General features: G+C 38.9%; 1 protein-coding gene across 2 annotated transcripts in view; it reads left to right on the forward strand.

The window, feature by feature from the left end:
* The first annotated feature begins 15,960 nt into the window (after nt 1–15,960).
* C6H4orf51 (chromosome 6 C4orf51 homolog) overlaps nt 15,961–22,521 on the forward strand; it is a 66,692-nt gene continuing 60,131 nt past the window's right edge. The window contains exon 1 of one of the 2 annotated variants that reach the window (XM_072621177.1): nt 15,961–16,062. In XM_072621177.1, coding sequence (XP_072477278.1) covers nt 15,986–16,062 — 77 coding nt within the window. In that variant the 5' untranslated portion in view covers nt 15,961–15,985. Of the gene's footprint in view, nt 16,063–16,309; nt 17,016–22,521 lie in introns of those variants that run through there. The other variant, XM_072621176.1, reaches the window with a different exon arrangement.

The following is a 22,521-nucleotide window of genomic DNA, read 5'->3' on the forward strand; positions in this document are numbered from 1 at the left end:
AAATACTGTCTTTTAATTGACATTTGACCGATCAGATAGTCAGTAATGTGGTCTCTGCACAAAGGGAGAAATAAGCTTATTGACTTTCAGAAGGCAATAACAAATTGTTAATTGTTCTATGCTTAAGGGTAGAACCAAGGGGCACAGAGTGGTGATTTAGAAGACCAAGGGGGTGTGCTCTATACACTTTTCCCTTTAATAATTCAGTGACTATTTATTAAGGGTCTTCTACATGCAGAGCACTGTATACTAGATATGATGCGGGGCCCTGTTTGAACTTTTGCTTTCAGATTGAATTTGAAATGAATTGGTTGCTATGTGTGAGTCTTTTCTTAGACATACTAATGTAAAAAACACACATAGCTTTTTTAATGTGGATTTTTACTATTTTTTTGTTTCTACATCACCTGCATTTCCTTATGTTTATCTCCCTTCTCCTCATCCTCTTTTCAGAGAAAAGTACTTTAACAAAGAACCACAAAAAAGAAAGAAAAAACCAATTTAATAAAACTAATATATTGAAAAAAATTGAACGTTTTATGCATTGTTTTACATCTGTACTACCACCTCTCTCTGCAAAGAAGTAAGGAAGGTGCTTTCTCATGCTTTTTCTTTGGGGCCACTTTTGGACATCATAACATAAACAGCATTTTTGTTTTCTCTTTGTTTGCATTGTTATAATCATTGTGTATTTTACTCTGGCTTTGCTTACTTCACTTTGTATCAAATTGTAGAAATCTTCCCATGCTTCTCTGTATTCATCATTTCTTTTTATACAAAAAATTTTTAGGCATCTCGTATTTTTACATCATCTACATTTCCCTGTGTACCTTTCCCCTTATTCCCCTTTAAGAGACATCTTTTAAAGAATTTGAAAGAGGAAAAAAAATTCAGCAAAACTAATCAATATATCAAAAAGGTCTGCTGTTCTATGGCTTATTCTACACTCATGTTTCTCTATCTTCGCAAAGATTCAGAAAAAGGTAACTTCTAACATTCCTTTGTGGCCAAGTTTGGTTGTTATAATTTCACAGTATTTAGCTTCTATTGACCTTTCCTTTTATATCGTTGCAGAACTCCTTGAGAACAGGAACTGGTTTTTGTTTTTGTTTTTGTCTCTTTCTTGTACCCCCAGAACTTAGCACAAAGCCTAGCACCTAAGTGGTACTTGATTATTGATTGACTTTACTTGAACCACAAATAATGAAACTCAATAAACCAGTTTCAGATAAACACAAAAAAACCATAAATTACCTTGGAAAGAATTCCTTATTTGAAAAGCTAGAAAGCAGTCGAGCAAGAGTTAGGCTTAAATAAACATATTACACTATATAACAGAATAAACTCAAAATAGATATATGACCTGAACAGTAAAGATCATAACATAAAACAATTAGAAGAGAATCGTTATCAAGTGCTTTTCACAGCTATGGTTAGGGAGTGATTTCTTAATTAACCAAGGGATAGATTTAATTATAGGAGATAAATTATTTCAATTGTATGAAACTGAACAACTTTTGCATTAACAAAATTAATGCAACTAGGATAATAAGGGAACTGAAGAAAAAAACATTAATATCAAGTATTTCTAATAAGAATCTACCTGAGACATAGAGGCAACTAATAGAAATGTAAAGGATTGAGCCAATACACCGAATATACAAGTGGTCCAAAGATATGAGCAAGCAGTTCTCAAAAGAATTGCAACCTGACAAAAAAGAAAACAACTGGAAGGTCTGTGGGAAAATAGGTGCTTTAATGGATTGTTGGTGGAGCTGTGAAAGAGTCCCATCCTTCTGGAAAGCAATTTGGAACTGTGGCCCCAAAACTATTAAAGTGTTCATACTCTTTGATCCAGGACAGTTAGGTGGTGCAGTATATAAAGGGCCAGGCCTGAAGGCAAGATTCATCTTCCTGAGTTCAAATCTGGTCTCAGAGACTTACTAACTGTGTGACCCTGGGCAAGTCACTTAGTCCTGTTTGCCTCAGTTTCCTCATCTGTAAAATGAGTTGGAGAAGGAAACAGCAAACCACTCTAGTATCCTTGTCAAGAAAACCCCAACTGGGGTCATGAAGAGTCGAACATGACTGAGAAACAATAACAACAACTCTTTGACCCAAGTGATACGTCTACTAGACCTATACCCTCAAACAGATCAAAGAAAGAGGAAAAGAACCTATATGTACAAAAGTTGTAGAAGCTCTTTTTTTGTGGTGGAAAAGATTGGAAACTAAGGGAATATCCAAACAACTGAGGAAAGGCTGACAAACTGTGGTATAAGAAGATGATAGAATGCTAGTGTTCTATAAGGAATGATGAAAGGAATGGGAAGGGAGTGTATGAATGGAAGCAAAGTGAAATGAGCAGAGCCACAGGAACCATTTATACAATAATAATGATATTGATAATCATTGATAATAATAATGACAATCAGCTTTGAAAGACTTAGCAACTCTGATCAATACTATGACCAACAATATTCCCAAAGACTTCTGGTGAAACATATCCATCTCCAAAGAGTGAGCCAATGGACTCAGAAAGCAAACTGTTTTTCTTTTTAATTTTTTTCTAACAAGGCTAATGTGAGAATTTGTTTTGCGTGACTATTGATATTTGTAATGGAGATTTGTTTTTCTTGCCTTCTCAATAAGCGGGGGATATGAGGGAAAACATTTAGAAATAAAGATTAAATAAAACTTACGTTTTAGAAAAAGAAAGAAAAGAATTGCAAACTAGTACCAACAACATGAAAGAATGCTCCAAATCACTAATAATAAGAGAGATGCAAATCAAAACTATTCTTAGGGACTCCCTCACACCCAGAACATTGGCAAAGATGACAAAATAGTTCATTTTAGAGGAGTTATGGAACTATAAGCACACTAATGCATTGTTAATAGAGCTAGAAAAAATAGAATTATACTTTAAAAAAGGTAATTAAAGTGTTCATTATCTTTGAACCAGAGATTCTGCCATTTGGCACATACCCTATGGATGTCAATGACCAAAGAGAGGCTAGTATTCACTAAAATATTTATAATAGCATTCTTATAGTAACAAAGACCTGGAAATAAAGCAGATGTCCATTGACTTCTGTTGTTGTGCAGTTGTATCCATGATGTCCAACCTTTCATGACCCCATTTGGGGTTTTCTTGACAAAGATACTGGAGCGGTTTGCCATTGCCTTCTCCAATCCATTGACTGGAGAGCATCTAAACAAACTGGGGTAAGTGAATGTAACAAAATTGTGTGTGTGTTTGTGGGTGTGGGTGTGGGTGTGTGTATCCATCCTTCGTTGCTGAAGAAGACTATGCCATCAGAGACATGATGACATAACTTGCACTTGACTTTGTTTTGAGTAAGGGAGGGCTGTGTAGGTCACCAGCCTCATTTCTCCTCCAGAGCCATCTGCATCCAGTGACCAGATATTCATCAGGATGACTAGAGATGACCCAGAATTGGGCAACTGGGATTAAGTGACTTGCCCAAGGTCACACAGCTAGTGAGTGTCAAGTGTCTGAGGTGAGATTTGAACTCGGGTCCTCCTGCCTCCTACACTGGTGTTCTATCCACTGCACCACCAGCTGTCCAAATATATATAATGAAATATCATGGTGCTGTAAGAAATTAAGCATTTGGGTGCAGTGCACAATAGGAATAAATATGAACTGTTGCAAAGTGAAGTAAGCAGAGTTAGGAAAACAATATAAATTGGAGGCAATAGTTACAGAAGTTTGTTGTCTGAGGGAAGTGATATGGCCAGACCTCCACTTTAGGAAGATCAGTTTGATAGATTTAGTGATAGATGGACTGGAGTGTGGGAGACACTTGAGACAGTGAATGAAAACCTGCCATCAGGTTATTGCTGTAGAGCAAATATCTGGTTATGAAAGCCTGCACCAAGGTGGTGGTAGTAGTAGAACAGAGAAAGAGTCATATACAAAAGATGTTTTGTAGGTGCAACAAGACAGAAGTTGACAGCTGATTAAATATGGGTGGGGGGTGAGGTAGAGTGAAGGACTGTGGATGACACTAAGATTGTGAATCTGGGTGCTGGGAAGAATGTCCATGCTAGTAAAAGGAAAGTTAAGAAGGCTTGGGAGGAAAGATACTGAGTTCAGGAAGCCTATAGGACATCCAGTTAATATGTTCATTTGATATTTGGAAATGAGACTGATAAGGGCTGAATAAGGAGATTTGAGAATGTTAGGGCTGAATAGATTTGAAAATCATATGCAGAGAGATAATAATTGAATCCATGAGAGCTAATTAGCAAAGCAAAATATTTAGAGAGAGAAGAAAAGAGGTCTCAGGACAGAGTCTTGGAGAAACCCTTAATTAGTAAGACATGAACTGGATGAAGATTCAGTGAAGGAGATTAATCTCTGTTTAGTACATCCTCTTTTATAATTTTTTGACCAGCATAAAATTTTTTTTGATGATTACTGCTTTAAAAACATGAGTCCTGGAAGTGTTTGTTCCCCTTCATTTCTGTTTTTTCATTGTTTCCATTAATATTCTAGATTATTTTTCCAAGCACCTTTGTAATTATTTTGTTGAACTCTGGGAAGTACGCCCTCAGTGGTTTGATTACCACAGCATTTACTTTCAGTTGTATTTTTTTTTAATATGAGGGAATCTTATTGAATGAAATTTTATGGTATTATCCTTGATTTTTCTTAAATTTCCTGAGAGAAAAGGGAAAAAAAAACTAGACAGAAAACAAATTCCCTGCAAGATTTTAGAGCATTGTTGGAAGCTGACATAAGAAGTGTTCCAAAATCTTAGTGCAATATAGCTTATAACTTTACCGAGGTTTTTTATTTATATATGTATGTATATTTATTTAATTTTTATTTTTACTGAGACTTTTGGTATACCCAGTGTTAGATAACTTTTAGTTTTCTGTTGGTAAAAACTAAAAATAAATCAGAGAAAAGTAGACTGAACCAAAAAAAAGCTACAGAACAAATCTTTCTTTTGGACATTCCTTACCAGCTTCCTTAATTCCATTTCCCCTGTTTCCCTGTTCCTCAACCCTTCATTCTATATAGACCCCTTTACTACAAAGATTGGATCTTAATTAGCTGCATCCTTCAGCTACGTTGTAATATGGTTTCTGACTAGTAAATCATCCATCCTTTCTATATTTTACAATTTGAATCAATAATGTGCAGCATGACTCTAGAACCCCTTTACTATCCTGGGTTCCACGTGGGGTGTTTGAGTAATTGTAATTAGGCAGTTATGGTGTCAGGGCCCCATGTAGTGTGCTCTCTACCCAACAGACTAAGCAGGAATCATAAACCAAATCACAAGCATTTAAATATTACACAACAACAAAGGTACCAAGAGGAACTCAAGAAATAGCAGTTATTCACAGCTTTCTTCACCTTCCACCTGCCTACCCCTCCCTCCACCTCTGACACACAGGAAGCAGGATAGTCTCCCAAAACCCTCTATGCTGATGGGGAACATGGTCCACTCCTGGACTACTCCAAGGTGAAGAGGAGCTATGAGTAGAAGGGGAGGGTGCAGGGGCGGAGGGGAGGCACATTCTGGAAAGATCTGTCTCCTGGCAAACCTGCTATGCTTTTCTGCTTCTTAGATTCTCCACTTATAACTGTCTTGGAATAATCCTGGATCTCCCCTTACTACTACTTTTCCACTCTGCTTGTGAAGGTGTCACTTGCTGCTTTTTCTATAAAATTGCCTACTGAAACCTACTGAAAGTGTCATTTTTTTTTCCTTTCTGGGTGTGTGAAGTAGAGCATAATCTCTCTTTTGTAAGACTGCTGGGCCACTCAACACATAGTTACCTTTTGTGTATGTGAAAGTCCTTATCATTGATGAAAAGATTCTCTGAAGTAGCTGTCAAGAATTTTTCCCCTTGACTCACCTACCCTGCTCCCAACCCTTGTTCCTAGCTGGGGGAGGGTAAGTGAATTCCTTTTCCTCTGGCAGTTTAATGTCTACTCTAGACCATGTTAATGAACTTGAAGGTTTAAAAAGTGTTTTAAAAATTGATATCTTTACAACCCACAGATCGGCTACAGGGGAGCAACTCACTGTGAATTCTGCACCCAGAGGCCACGGAATATTGGAGCGAAGGAGATTTCTGTTCCGGAGAGACCTGTAAACCTCTCGTGGGGGGTCCTTCGCGCTGTGGACTGGGCGCCGGGACTGGGAGCAGAGGGCAGCCCTGCAGCGGCCGCAACACCGTGAGGAAAAGATCCGAGCGGGCTACGGGGACGGGATCTCCAGCAGCCACGCGGGTCCCTCCACCCACAGAGGGACCTGCAAACCTCTCGCAAAAGGTCCGTCGCACTGCAGACGCGGAGCCCAGCCCAGACCTGCTGCAGCCACGGCTCCGAGAGGTACAGATCTGAGCAGGCTTCAGGGACGGGATCTCCAGCGGCCGCACAAGTCCCTCCGCCCACAGGTGACGGGGGTCAGTGAGAGAGTCTCTTTGGCGGGTCGAGAGGGGAGTGGGGTGCCCCCATGATTCGGGCCTCCCCCCCGGGAGGTAGAAGCTGAGAGGCGGCTGCAGACAGGGGCTCCCCAAGCGGGCGGGAGCCTGGATCCATTGTGGAAGGTCTGTGCATAAACCCCCTGAGGGAACTGAGCCTGAGAGGCGGCCCTGCCCCGACCTGACCACCTGAACTTAATTCTCACACTGAATAGCAGCCCTGCCCCTGCCAAAAGCCCTAAGGCGGGAAGCAGCATTTGAATCTCAGTCCCCAAATGCTGGCTGGGAGGACCAGGAGGCGAGGTGGGTGTGAGGAGAATATTCAGAGGTCAAGTCACTGGCTGAGGAAAATGCCCAGAGAAGGGAAAAGAAATAAGACTATTGAAGGCTACTTTCTTAGAGAACAGACATTTCCTCCCTTCCTTTCTGATGAGGAAGAACAATGCTTACCATCAGGCAAAGACACAGAAATCAAGGCTTCTGTGTCCCAGCCCACCCAATGGGCTCAGGCCATGGAAGAGCTCAAAAAGAATTTTGAAAATCAAGTTAGAGAGGTGGAGGAAAAACTGGGAAGAGAAATGAGAGATATGAAAGAAAAGCATGAAAAGCAGATCAGCTCCCTGCTAAAGGAGAACCAAAAAAATGTTGAAGAAATTGGCACCTTGAAAACTAGCCTAACTCAATTGGCAAAAGAGGTTCAAAAAGCCAATGAGGAGAAGAATGCTTTCAAAAGCAGAATTAGCCAAATGGAAAAGGAGATTCAAAAGCTCACTGAAGAAAATAGTTCTTTCAAAACTAGAATGGCACAGATGGACGCTAAGGACTTTGTGACAAAGCAAGATATCACAGAACATAGCGAGAAGATTGGAAAAATGGAAGACAATGTGAAATATCTCATTGGAAAAACAACTGACCTGGAAAATAGATTCAGGAGAGACAATGTAAAAATTTTGGGACTGCCTGAAAACCATGATCAAAAGAAGAGCCTAGACATCATCTTCCATGAAATTATCAAGGAAAACTGCCCTGAGATTCTAGAACCAGAGGGCAAAATAAATATTCAAGGAATCTGCAGAACACCTCATGAAAGAGATCCAAAAAGAGAAACTCCTAGGAACATTGTGGCCAAATTCCAGAATTCCCAGGTGAAGGAGAAAATATTGCAAGCAGCTAGAAAGAAACAATTCAAGTATTGTGGAAATACAATCAGGATAACACAAGATCTAGCAGCCTCTACATTAAGGGATCGAAGGGCATGGAATAGGATATTCCAGAAGTCAAAGGAACTAGGACTAAAACCAAGAATCACCTACCCAGCAAAACTGAGTATAATACTTCAGGAGAAAAAATGGTCTTTCAATGAAATAGAGGATTTTCAAATTTTCTTGATGAAAAGACCAGAGCTGAAAAGAAAATTTGACTTTCAAACACAAGAATGAAGAGAACCATGAAAAGGTGAACAGCAAAGAGAAGTCATAAGGGACTTACTAAAGTTGAACTGTTTACATTCCTACATGGAAAGACAATATTTGTAACTCTTGAAACATTTCAGTATCTGGGTACTGGGTGGGAGTACACACACACACATGCACACACGCACACATACATAGAGACAGAGTGCACAGAGTGAATTGAAGAGGATGGGATCATATCTTAAAAAAAAAATGAAATCAAGCAGTGAGAGAGAAATATTGGGAGGAGAAAGGGAGAAATTGAATGGGGCAAATTATCTCTCATAAAAGAGGCAAGCAAAAGACTCATTAGTGGAGGGATAAAGAGGGGAGGCAAAAGAAAAACATGAGGTCTACTCTCATCACATTCCACTAAAGGAAAGAATAAAATGCACACTCATTTTGATAGGAAAACCTATCTCACAATACAGGAGAGTGGGGGACAAGGGCACAAGCAGGGTGGGGGGGAGGATAGAGGGGAGGGCATGGGGAGGAGAATGCAATCCGAGGTCGACACTCATGGGGAGGGAAAGGATCATAAGAGAATAGAAGTAATGGGGGACAGGATAGGATGGAGGGAAATATCATTAGTCCTTTACAACACAACTATTATGGAAATCATTTGCAAAACTACACAGATTTGGCCTATATTGAATTGCTTGCTTTCCAAAGGGAAGGGGTGGAGAGGGAGGGAGCTAAAGAAGTTGGAACTCAAAGTGTTAGGATCAACTGTAATGTTCTTACCACTCGGAAATAAGAAATACAGGTTAAGGGGTAAAGAAAGCTATCTGGCTCTACAGGACAAAAGAGAAGACGGAGACAAGGGCAGAGAGGGATGATAGAAGAGAGAGCAGATTGATCACAGGGGCAATTAGAATGCTTGGGTCTGGGGGGGGGAGGGAATAAAGGGGAGAAAATTTGTAACCCAAAATGTTGTGAAAATAAATGTTAAAAGTTAAATAAAAAAAAATTGATATCTTTTGTTATGTCACCTAAATTTCCTGCTATGTCCTTTCCTCTTCACCCTTCCCCAAAAGCTATCCCATATAATAAAGAATATTTTTTTCTTTTAAATAGTATTTTTTCCAATTACATGTAAAGATAGTTTTTAAGATTCATTTTTAATACATAATTTTGAGTTCCAGATTTTCTCCCTCCCCTCTCCCCTTTCTAAGACTGTAAAAAGTATAATGTAGGTTATATGCGTATAATCATGTAAGACATATTTCCATTTTAGTCATGCTGTGAAAGAAGAAACAGAGAAGAGGGGGAAAAAGCACGAAAAAAGCTTTTAAAAGTATATTCCAAGCTGTGTTCAGACTCCATCAGTTCTTTCTCTGGATGTGGACGCTATTTTCCATCATGAACCAAATAATATTTTTTAAAAGAAAAGGAAGGATAGAGAAAAACAATCTGTAAAACAAGAATACATTAAAAAGATCCTGAAAATGTATTCCATGTTTTATACTTTTGGACCTCCCCGGAGGGGAGGTGCTTTCTCATATTTCTTCTCTGGGGCACGCTTGTTCTTTGTCATTTTGCAACATTCATTTCTGATTGTTTTATGGTTACCCTGAAGACTTAATAACTCCAGGAGACACCTTGACGATGGGATGTGCTGCTGATCCTTGTCTAGCATTCCAACCCACCACAGAGTTCCCTGTGCCTCTCATGTACTTTTCAGTTACTCAACAAACATTAATTAAGCACGAATTAAGTGCCTGACTAAAAAATTGGGGGTACAAAGAAATTCAACCTGCCCACAAGGAACAGATGTTCCAATAAGAGAGCCAAGGTACAAGTAACTTAGAACATAAAAGATACCTATAGTGTAGATAGAACGTAATCGTAGAAGAAAAGTCTCTAACAGGTTTGGTGGGGTTAGGATTTGGAGTAGACTGGGAAAAACCTCTTACAGAAAGTTGGATTTGAACTGATTTGGGAAGAGGCAGGGAAACCAAGAGACAGAGTTGAGGAGAGAGAGCATTCTAGGCACAGAATATTATAAAGCAAAGTTTTCAAGTCTGCATAATCCCAAAGCCCAAATATTGGCGGGATTTGTCTTACAATGCACAATTTGGATCTGTACTTAATTAAATGCTAAGATAAAGACCAAGTGTTGAATCATTTGGAACTTTAGGTTCTGTCAGATCAAGAGATTTTTAAAAAAATAAACAACTAATTATTTAATTTTTTTTTTCTCATTTCAACTTGGTTTTAACAAGTATCATCAAGAGTAAGGGCCCAAAGTTTACCATCTGAATGTTTCCACATTTATGTTTCAAACAACCTCTAGTTCTTTGCATTTATGAAATAATATTGATAAAAATCACAATGTAGTTAAATCTGAGGGAAGATATATGAACATTATAGTGATCAGGAAGCCTTGCTTTTAAAGTAAATTCTTTTATATGAGTTCTACAGCTGGCAGAAGAATTTGAGAAGTATTAGAACAGCTTCCGGTTGGTGGCTCCCTTAGGAGCACCTTTTGAGGAGACAAGATGTAATTCCATGGTGAAGATGTGGTGAAAGGAGGGTCCATCTTTACTCTTGCATAATGATGGGAATGTGATTCTCAGGGTGGAGCATGGATTAAATTTTGTTATTTGTCAGTCATGTCTGACTCTTTGTGACCCCACTTGGTGTTTTCTTGGCAAAGATACTGGAGTGGTTTGCCATGCTTCATTCTCAGCTTATTTCAGAGATGAGGAACTGAGACCCACAGGGTTAAGTGATTTTCCCAGGGTCACACAAGTGGTACTAGCGTTTGAGGCCACATTGGAACTCAGGTCCTCCTGACTCCAGGACTGTCACTCTATACACTGTGGCACCTAGCTACCCCTGTATTAAACTAGCTGCACTGGACCATCCCCAACCCTTCACTCCCATACCTTGCCTCACCTTTTGTGTTTCCTCCAGTGACTAGGGTAGCAGCTATCAGTGACAGTTGCAGTAGCAATAGCAGAAATTAAGTTTGTGACAAAGCCTCCTTCTCACTTGGTATTTAATTGGATTTTGATCAGTGGAGGACAACCATGAAGCAGCTAATTAGCAGCCCGTTAAGAAAAAACTGAATCCCAGTGAGTCTTCCCAATTGATTGCATTCACAGCGATCAATTACTGAATTCCATTCTAATCATTTTGTGAATCTTTGTTACTTAACATTTCCTATTTCCTTGAGGGCATGAAGTACTTATTCCATACTTGATTCATGTTTGTATCCTGACTGAGTATCTTTTTCCTTCTCCCGTTCTCCCTTTGTTAGGAAGATCTCTTAGACTTTGAGCCCCTAATCATTTCTACAATTAGGAACTTTATAAGTAGCAACTTTCCCCAGGGATCTAAGATGGGGGTCAAGAGACAGTGAAAGTGAGAGTTGGGAACCTTATTTCTTCCAGGGAAGGGGTGAGGCAACTCCAGAGCAACTCCAGAGGGAAAATCTCAATGGCTGGTCAAGGACAGAGATTATCACAGGTCAGCACCCTTTGTGGTCTCAGTTAAGCATGGTCCAGCTAACCACTATACTTCAGGTTAAAATCCACTTCCCTTATTTTTATTACCATATTGACTTTTCTATTTCCTTTTATACATGCTTTTTATCCTCATACATGTTTTGAGAATTATGTAAGTTTTGAATCACCAAGGACAACAGTTTTTAAAATGAGTTTATTTTTTTCTCCCATTATCACTCATTATGTTTTGTTTCTTTAAAACAACTACCTTGGGACACATGGCCTTCTTAAAATAGAGAACGCTTTGTCCTTACCTGGATGTTTGTTGTCGTTTGGTCATGTCCAACTCTTTGTGACCAAGTGGACCATACTGTCCCTGGGGTTTTCTTGGCAAAGATCCTGGCATGGTTTGCCATTTCCTTCTACAGCGGCTAGACAATGCTTAAATTAAAGAAGCAGCCAGCAGCTGACCAGAGAGAGAAGAACTTCCTGGTTTGTTGGGTACCGGAGTGATCCAGCTTCCATATTATCCTCACTCATCAACTGAATTGATGTAGTTGATCTGGATCAGGGGACTCAGTGGTCCCCTCTCAACACTTACAATCCACATTAGTCTCTTTCAAAGCTGCCTATTAGGTCAAAACAGGACCTTTCCCCACAGTGAATGCTATCCTTTGGTTGAGGTTTATGAGTAGTTGTGGTTTCTTGCTGGAGTCTTCCTATAAGTTGATCTAAACTGTTTCTTTCTCCTTGTCTCAGGTTCCTCTTATTTCAGCTGGGCTAGAGAAAGCAAGGATAGTATTATCTCCTAGAGCAACCCCAACATTGAGGATATGTCAACAACTGGGGTTGCCACAGTGGCCAATTGTTCTTAAACCTTACAGATAAGTCCCAACAGGAAGAAAAATCCAAACTGTAAACACTGACTATCTGCAAATCATCTACCTTTCCACAGCCCTAAAAAATATAAGGACAACCTAGGTTTAAAAAAAATCTTTTGTCCTCAGTAGCTAGGAATTGGTGAAGTGGGGAGGAGATGTGAGGAGTGCACACACACAGACCATGATCAAAGTTCAAAATCCTGGGATTTTTTTTCCCTGTGGTATATAGGATAGAAAAAATTGAATTATCATTTTTGAGTCAACTAAATAGAAATTGCTTTGGAGGAAAAGGCATCTTCCTCATAGAAACTGAGAGGAAAATGTTTGTCTTTCTTTTTGTGTTTCCTCTATGACAAGGGCAACAGACATAGCAGAATTAGTCTTATGACAAGGCTTGCTTCAGTCCTGGAGAGGGAAGCCTCCTTATTGCTTGGTATTTGATTGGGAGAAGAGGTGGTAAAAATGTACGGGCAATAAGTGTGGAGGACCTTTCTCTGAAGTGAAGTAAGTAAGAGTCTTTACCCTCAAGGAGCTCATAGTCCAGTAAAAAACTAAAACAAACTCTATACACAGAGGTAGACAAGAGCTTGGGTACCCAGAAGAATGTACATTGTAAATTCAAGTCGATATTTCTGTTTCATTTCAATGTCCAGATTTAAAGAACTTTTTTGGTAGGACAAAGGATGAAACTTGCTCTGCTTAGCCCTGGGGCTCAGGATGGGGGTGAGACAGAACAAAGGGTACATGTAGCAAAGAGGAAGATTCCAGCTGTCTTTAAGGGAAATCTCTTTAACTTAGATCAGACCTGCACAACTTGGCAGTAGGTGGAGGCCAAAATGAAAACAGGCTAAATTTTGGACTGCAGATAGGTGTTTAATGGCTCATTCTCCAAGCAAAGGTATAGCTAACGATTAAATCATTTTGCAAATAAACCATATTTTTTTAAAAAGGGAAATTTCAATTAATATCAATTAATTACACTTATTACTTAAAATTTTATTTTTCATGAAGTCATATTAATGTTAAAAAAACTACCTTGCCTAACTGGCACAAGTTTTCAGGTTTTCTAACTGTTTACATGTAGTTAATGGGATATATTACACTTCTTGTCAGCAATCAGTTTATCATACTCCAGAATCATGTTTGAAAGAGATTTCTTTAGAATTCTATTCTAAAGATTCTATTTCTAGAAATCTGAAAACTAATCATAGTAGTTGCCTCATTTTCTGAATTTACTTTCTCAAAAAAACATTGTTCCCCACTGAGATTTTTCCACAATTTGGATACTTCGATTTGTTTTCCATTGGTGTCCAATTTGCTTAAGTCAGGATGGCGACGAAGATTATATTCCTTCTGAACGGCTATTACTTCTCGGCAAACAAGACACAATATTTTGTCTCTTGTGTAAGTAGACAAGTATTTATTTGTCCACTCTGGATGAAACACTCTATGTTCTGATTCGATCTTCCATTTCTTTTCATCATCCATTTTACAAAGTTACCCCCAAAACTAATGTTAAAACCCCCAAAATCTCCACAACTACTCGTATACAAAGAAATACTGAACTGAGTATCTGACCTTGGAGAAAGCGTCAGACACTCATGTAAATTGGAGGGCTGCTGAGTAGTGAGGGAGGGGAAGAAGGCCTCATGCTGTTGCCACTCATTGTAGAGCAGGCGTCAGCTGCGTTGGCATGAGGCTGTACTCACTTTATCCCTGTTCAATCCTAGTAACTAAAGCCTGAAAACACAGTGAAAAGCTACGACTTTCACTCCTCTCAGGTTACAGACAGACTGACGGTGGTTGGTTGCCGCAGGTCACATGAGAATGTGCCGTGGCAACCCACCCTCCAAGTTACATGGCGGCACAATAGTGACTAATGCAAGGTGGGTCAAGTGGGGCATGGACAAAGCACTGGTTATGTCTTTTCTTTCCTTTACATCCTCTACATTTTTCACAACTGCCTGAAATCCTTTGGCAGGCCACAAGTAGCCCAAGGGCTGTATGTTGCACAGGCCTGCTTTTGGTTCATCTCGAAGAAGAATGAACTGGTTTTGGACATAATAGATTCCTCCTCACTCAAAGTTTCTTGGCAGAGGCTCCAGTGACCACTTTTAGAGGATTTTGTCTCTAAAAGTAAAGGAAAATACTGATCAAGTCTGGGTAGGACTAGATAGACTCCAATATCTTTTCCACCTCTGAGACCCTCTGAAACAAGAGGAAATCTGGATTTCAATTAAGTTTTTTTTGTTGTATTGATTTTTTTTGCTTTTAAGTCACATTTATTTTTGATTATGCCCCTCTTCCTTCCCCAGTCATTTGTCTCTTTTAACAAAGATTTTTTTAAAAGTGAGACAAAACCAGTAAAGACATTGATAATATCAGATGATATAGGCTATCTTTTCCCTCCCCATTCTACCTTGTATTTCTTTATTTTGTGTGTGTGTGTGTGTGTGTGTGTGTGTGTATGTACAACATTCCCAACAACCTTGATTTGTAGGGTCTGTTTTATTTTTATTATTTATTGTATTCTTAACACCTAGTCAAGTGTCTAGTACATAGTAGACACTTAATGTTCGCTGACTGATGACACATCCAAAGTTACCCACCTCTTCACTGAAAGGAGGGACAATTTTTCATTTTTCTCCCAGTGCCAAACCTGGTCTTTAAAATTACATAATATTCAGTTTTATTTTATTGTCCTTTATTGTAGTAACTGTTTACTTTGTGTTGCTTACTGCACTGGGCATCAAATCACAGGAGTCTTTCCATGGTTCTCTGAATTCCTCATATGTTTTGTATCTTACCATGTAATCATGTGGCATGGCATTCACATATCTCCATTTGTTTAGCAGTTCCCTAATCAATGGCCATCCTCTTTGTTTCCAATTTTCTGCCACCACAGAAAGTGCTGAAGATGAATATTTGGATACATGTAGGACTGTTCTTTCTATAACTGACCTTTTCACCTTGTAGTGCCATCTCTGGAACAAATTCCCATCTGTTTTGCCAATGATCACAGCCTAACATTGGATAAAGTTATGGTGTATTAGTAAGGGATGGGCAGCTAGGTGGCAGAGTGGATGTAGTTCTGGGGCCAGAGTCAGGAAGACTCATCTTTCCTGAGTTCAAATCTATAGTAACTTAGATCTTAGTAACTATGTGATCCTGGGCAAGTCGCTTAATCCCATTTGCCTCAGTTTCCTCATCTGTAAAATGAACTGGAGAAGAAAATGGCAAACCAGTGTGGAATCTTTGCTAAGAAAACCCCAAATGGTGTCATAAGAGTTCGACACCATTGAGCACAACAGTTACTAAGACACCTGAGAATTTTAAGAATCAGTGAAGACTGTTGAAGGTAGTGGGGAGCAGAAAAGACAGATCAGGTGCCAGGAGTTAACGAATACCCTTGTTTATCTGTAAATTTAGAGATGATACTGGGATAAAAGGATGTCATCAAAGAAATACATAAGCAAAAAAAGATGAACTAGTCACATGGTCAGAGCAAGGAACAATCCATGAGAAGCCCCTGTCCTCCATTTGGCATCCTCACATGGTCAAGAGAAAATGAGGAAGGTTCCAGTAGACCCTCCGTGAGTGATATGGACAAGCCTGACAAATGTCACACAGGATGGGCAGACTCCAGTGAATTGTGACCCATGTCATTGGAGAACATCTGCATTGATGAGATCATAGAACCCATGGAAGTATTAGAATATCAAGGTGAAAGATGAAGAAGTTGTCTGGGAAGATAACAGCACTGAATACTAATCGGTGGAGAATCTTTGGGGGAAAAAACTATGATATGTATGTTTTTGTTTCATTATTTTGCTTTTCTTTTTTTACAAGGGAGGATTTCAGCTGGAGAGCAGAGGTCTAGAAATGACTATGACGGAAAAACAAAAGTTGCTAATTGGCAACACATTTTAAAAAATATGAATTAGGAAATTTCTCTGTATCCACTATGGTCAAGCAGTCTTGCTTCAATTATATATATTTTTTCTCTGCCTGTGACATAGGAGAAGTTATCTGAGTCATTTATAATTGTTGACATCACAACAGTTTCTGTTTTCATATTTGGGACAAATAAAGGCACTAGAAAGTCTGGTGAAGTCAATATTCAGCTCTCTCTCTTTCCACCCAGTCCTCTAAGCCTTTCGCTGCCAACTTTTGGAGTCACTATAGAATTGACTATTTGCATTACTATAAAAGTCATTTGACTAAATACTACCTTACCAAGATTATATAACAAAATTCTACATAATAAGAGAGACTTATGAGGTTATAGAACTCATAAACTTCTTTCTAGTTAGTGTTTCTTTTTTTTCTTTTATGGGTGTATTACTAGCAAACTTTTTTTGTGACCTGTTGCTTAGCAACTGATATCAATGAGAAGTATTTGCACTCTAGTAAGACATTCGAGTTAAGGATCTCAGTGGTCATATTCCCTTTGACACAGAAGGAAATTAATTTTTAATCATGCAAAGAACTTGAAAAGCTGCCACTGAGAAGAGGCCATCTGTGATTATGGCAGACTTTTTTTTCTTGGCTCCAGAAATAGTATTGCCCTTTAGCCCACTGTCTTCTGAACAGTTCGACAAGATTCGAAATGATGCTGAAAAATCCTGGAAGAATGAAACTCAGTGGTCGGATAAATTTCCAACAACATATGGGGCCCATTATCGGAGGAAAAAACTGGATGAACCCCCCCGTATCCAACCGTTCAATGAAACGAGACTAAACAACCCTCATCCACACGAGTAAGATTTCTTTGTCATAGCAGCTGAATGTGTCAGATTGATTACTTTGGAATTCTAAGAATGCACAGAGTGATAAGACTTGGGAGTGACCCAGATTTTAATGTAGCTTACCAGTCCAGGGTCCTGCAGATGAATGGTCTCAGAGTAGACATTATTAAGTTCCATGGTCCATAAACATCCTTTTGGGTTGTGGTCATTGGCATAAGCTGTGGATAATGTTGGAGTTCTCTTTAATTAGGTGCTGGAGAATTTCACTTTGCATTCTTACCTTGTTTTCTTTGCCATAAAGGGTTTGAATGAGTGGCACAGGTAATAGTTGGGATGAACAAGACTTTGGTCAAGAGGACAGACTTTAGATGGCAAATTGGAGGGCACTGAGTTTAGTGAGCTCTAGTGGGGAAGGGAAGGGAGCACACCTTTATTAAGTGCCTATTATATACCTTTCACTGGGTAAAAGCTAAATGCTTTATAAATATTACCTCATTTGATTCTTAGGAAAACTCTGTGAGGTAAGTGCTAATATTATTCCCATTTTACAGCTGTGGAAACTGAGACAGGCAGAGGTTAAGTGATTTTTGCTCAGTGGGTTTGAGATTAGATTTGAACTCAAGGGTTCCTGACTCCAGGTCTATCACCCCAGGTCCTTCTCTACCAAACTGCCTGATTGCGCTTATAATCTTTCAGGATAATTGGTTAAGACAGGAGGTTAACATCCTGGGATGTCCTGGGTGCACAGTTTCTCTTCCTCACTTTAGGTGCAGAAATTCTTAGTTATGCCTCTGGTATAACTCTGGTTCCTCCTTTTCCCCATTTAATAATGTCTACATGTTTTAAGGTTTTTGTAAATATGGTTAGTAGCATGTCTTCTGTGAGAATGGCTTGATCAGGCCTGGTTGAATTTGGGAAAATCATTTTGGGTCACTTAACATCACTGGCCTATCAGGAATATTGGTTCTAACTTAAGATATGAAGAGCAAGCAGATCCCTATCCAAACAGAAACTGGTTTTGTGGTCTCCCTTCCCAAATTCACCAGAACAAAATTTTTAGCCCTCAAAAGGTTCTTACAAATCATACTGTCTGTTTATTCTCCTTATCCCAATGGCTAAGAACTTGATATTTGCATCACTAAGAGTCATTTTTTTGAAGTGTTAATGCTTGAATTGAGTTAGTTTTGAATGATCCTTACTATGCTCTGTAAATTGGGGTTAGACTCTTTGCTATGATTTAGGTGACTCTAATTATCTATTTGCTAATTACACATGTTCCCCCTTATGGATCATAATACACACATTCATCAGCATGGACAATGAAGGGAGTTTTTTTGTTTTCCTCCCTATTGGGGCAGAAGTAGGTATATAGTAGTTGCAAGTATTGTACCAAATATTCTTATGACATCATAAACCAGAAGAAAACAAAACCACTAAAGTTTATCTGTTTCAAGGTCCCTGGGGAAGTTAACATGTTTTCCCTATATACTTGGTCTTAAAGTGCTACCAAGTTTGAAGAAGCAAGCAAGTGATATATGTCTTGACTTTATAGCCTCCTAGGCCTGAAATGAACTTACACTCATTCCCCCTGCCACCATCTTTGTCTATAAAACCTGCACTCTTCAAACATTGAGGCACAGTGGAAGGAGGTCTAGATTTTGCCATGAGAGAATTAGGTTCAAAGCCCATCTCTTCTACCATTTATGAACTTTCTCATCCCTAAAATGAAGAGGTTGGATTCAATGAGTACTAAGATCCATTCCAATCCTAAACCTATGTGATCCTATAAGGTGCTATCTGTGGGCAGAAGTCATCACCATCTTGCTTTCTTGAATATCCTCTCTGTCTTCCTTCCCAGTAGAAGTTATCTCACTTTAGATTTTTCACATCACTTTGCTGGTACTTCTTCCATGCCCTTATATCACTGTCCCTTATATTTCTTTTTGGACTACCAACTCTAAATCTTAAGAAAAAGACCTTCAAGGTCATCTGCCTTATTTTACAGCTGAGGAAACCAAGACTGAGAGAGGAAAGGCGATTTGCCCAAAGTCTCAAAGGTATCAAGCACAGAGCCAGAATTTGACCCCAACTCCTTGGACTCTGGATCAATAATGTACTTTCCACTATACCATATTGCTCATTTGTATCTTCCATCATTATCTGCTAAACTCCTTGAAAGCAAGGTCTGTGTAATTGAAATCTTTCAATCCTTAATTACCTAGCATAATGGTCTTCACAGAGTGGATATGCAGAATCAGCTCCTTTTTATATTCTTCAGTATTTCTTAAGTAAACCATTACACTGTCAGCAAATATAAATAGCTTTTACTACTCTTTGTTCTTTAGAAATTTTTAAATGACTTTTTAATGTATAAGAAATGTGTCTGTGTCTTTCATTTTTTCTCTTGCTAGCATTTCTACAATTATGTCAAATAACAGTGAGGAAAATGGCCATCATTGCTTTACTCCTGTACTTACTAGGAAAGTTTCTAGTGTTTCCCTATTGCATAGAATGCTAGCTTTTGGCTTTAGATATATACGTTATCATATATTAAAAGGTTTTTTTATGTCTTTGTTGTGTAGGTTTTTTTTTTTTAGCATTAATATCATCCTTTGTCAAAGGTGCCATTTCTCTTCTCAAATTTTCCTCTACATCTCTTACTCTCGATTTTTAAAATTCTTTTGGAGATCTTTCATGACTTGAGGCCAATTTTGTTCCTTAAGGCTTTGGATGTAGGAGTTTTAACTTTGATGTCTCCTGAGTTTGCCTTTTGATCTTCCCTGTCACAATGGTAATTTTCTAGGGTCAAGATTTCTTTCTGCTATTTGCTCATTTTTCCAGCCTATTTCTTGACTTTTAACTATATGCTAAAGTGAGACTCTGCTTCCAAAGTGGAAAGGGCACTGTCCTAAGCTTCAGGGTGTTTGTGCAGCTGTTTTCAGAGATAATTCTGGGGATCTGTGAATTTTTGGTTCTTCCAAGGTGGTATGATCTAGTCACAGAGGAGGGGAACCTGCAGCCTCAACGCCACATGTGACCTTCTAGGTCCTTGGGTGAGGCCTTTTGACTGAGTCCAAGTTTTCCAGAACAAATTATTAGTAAGGGGATTTGTTCTGTGAAGTTTGGATTCTGTCAAAGGACTGTGGCACCTTAATGCCACAGGTTTCCCAGCCTTGATAGGGAGAGATGTGTTTACTACTCCTATTCTGTGCTCTGGTCTGTGAGTGACCATAAGCATTCTTTTCAACCCTGGAATTGTGACTAGGGTCCCAATTTCCCTGTGGGCACAAGCTCCAGTGGGCTAGTCTTCCTTCTCACCCTGGGACTGAGACCCAAGACTAGACCCAGAGTTGAGTATGGGCAATGCAACAAAGTCTTGTCCCTGGTTCCAGCAAGAGGACCCCAGTAATCTCTTTCTGACCAGTTGTCTGACTCCTTACTCTCTGAGAGATCTGGAACCACCACTGCTACCTCTAATTCAGTCACACACACACTCTAGGCCTCCTGCTAGTGTGCTGGGATGTAGCTTGCACCAGACTGCGTTCCACTCTTGCCCCAGTGCAACAGACCTTTTCTACTGACCTTCTAAGTTTTCTTGGGCTAGAAAATTGTTTCACTCTGCCCATTTGTGGTGTTATTTAAAGGTTTTGGGAGGGTTTGGGGGGAGAGTTCAGGTGAATCTCTGCCTTTTCTCTACCATCTTGGCTCCACCTCACCCTAGTCTACCTTTTAAAGTTTGTTTCATACTCCAGGTATATGTAACCAGCCCAAATACATCTGTATGGACTCCTAGCATTTTAAACTCAGTGTATCCAACTTCATACATCTCGTTCCCTAACCTGACCCTCTCGGTTGTCCCAAGAATAAAATACAAATGGAAGCTGCCTACTTTAATCTCTTCACAATCTTATCCCAACCTTCCTTTCTACTCTTATTTACTCCTTGTTGTCCTCCCTTAGGCACCCTATATTTCACCTAGATTGGTGTATTCCCTGGTCTCTTCATCTAGGTTGACCTTCTATTCAATTGTCATCACTGCCTTTAAAAATCCTTCATGAAACTTTCCTTGATGGAATCCTGCTGAAGGTAATCTCACTCTCCTCTAATTTCCTTGGAGTACTTTGGATCTCTGTTTCACCTTGATATTCAAATCTGGATAATACTCATCTTTTATGTTTCCCAGACAGAGAATGCTTTTGTTTCTGCCTTTATATTCTCAGCACCTAGAACTTAATCTTGCAACTTAATAGATGCTTAATAAATGTTGAAGTGAATTGACCAGAATTGTTTTACTAGTCTGACTTCAAAGTGGACACAGCAGGATCACCAGACTCAAACATGAAATGATAGTTGTTATTTTGAAATTTACTTTATCAAGAAAATTTACTTTACTATCTATTTTATCATTAAAAATGGAGACACACAAAAAAATGGAGACAGAAAAAAATGGAGACACAGTATGTTTTCTATTAACTTTTTTAACATGAGGCAAATGTCAATAATATGTTAAAATATAGATTTATGAATCATCCTTGCTCATTAGACTCAGAATCTAGCTTTCACAAATTATATATATATATGTATATGTAAATACAAACTACGTATATCTATATATATATGTATAAATGTATAAGCATGTATACATAGAAGAAAGTAAAAAGGCATTTGGAGGAAGATGAATGTGGTGCCAAATTTCAAATATGGGTTCTAGTCATCTGTTAGGATCTAAGTGGCTTTCATAGAAGAGTTGCCTGTTAGAATTTTGATGAGAAGTAATTATCCTCTTGGACAGGTAGTCATAAGAATAGTACTTTGTTAACTTTTATTAATTTGTTTAAAATACTGCTTTATTTTCTTACTCTTGGGAAATTGTTTCCCATCAAATTTTAGGGTCCATGTCCTAGGCCTCCTCTTTTGTCCATATAGTGGACTGCTTTCTAGATTCTAATCAAAGGCTTCTTTTTCATATTAAAAGGAATAGAAAGTAGAGATAGAAAAAATGGAGGCTAAGTGATGGACCTTTTGGACAAGAACTCAGAAAGGGATTGTTTCCTGCTCCAAATGAGAACTTAGAATAGTAAGAATTTTAGTGGAAAAGAAACAACATAGAGAAATGGAAATAGAGAGATAGGAAATTTGGATTCTGGTTCCCTTTCAGGTGAGGTATATGACTTTGAATATGAGTGTCATCATCCCTGTGTTTGTTTGTAGGAAAAATAAAAGGTTATTTTTTGGCCAAGATGACTTAGAGATGTTCTGTGGAGGACATCAGGCTGAGATGGCAAATGGGCAGTTGGAGATATTGGATGAGAGGTCAGGAGGGAGATGAGTGATGAATATTATTACATGGATGGGGGGGGGTCATCTGTGTAAAATTGATAATTGAATCATTGCTATTGATAAAAAAAAGAAAAAGTGTATATAGAGAAGAAATAAGGCACAGGACAGCACCTCTTAACTCTAGTGATCTGTCCACTTTGATTTGGGTGAGACCAAGCACTTTCTGTCTCCTCAAGAG

The sequence above is a fragment of the Notamacropus eugenii genome, chromosome 6 (genome assembly GCF_028372415.1).
Source record: "Notamacropus eugenii isolate mMacEug1 chromosome 6, mMacEug1.pri_v2, whole genome shotgun sequence".
NCBI lineage: Eukaryota > Metazoa > Chordata > Mammalia > Diprotodontia > Macropodidae > Notamacropus > Notamacropus eugenii.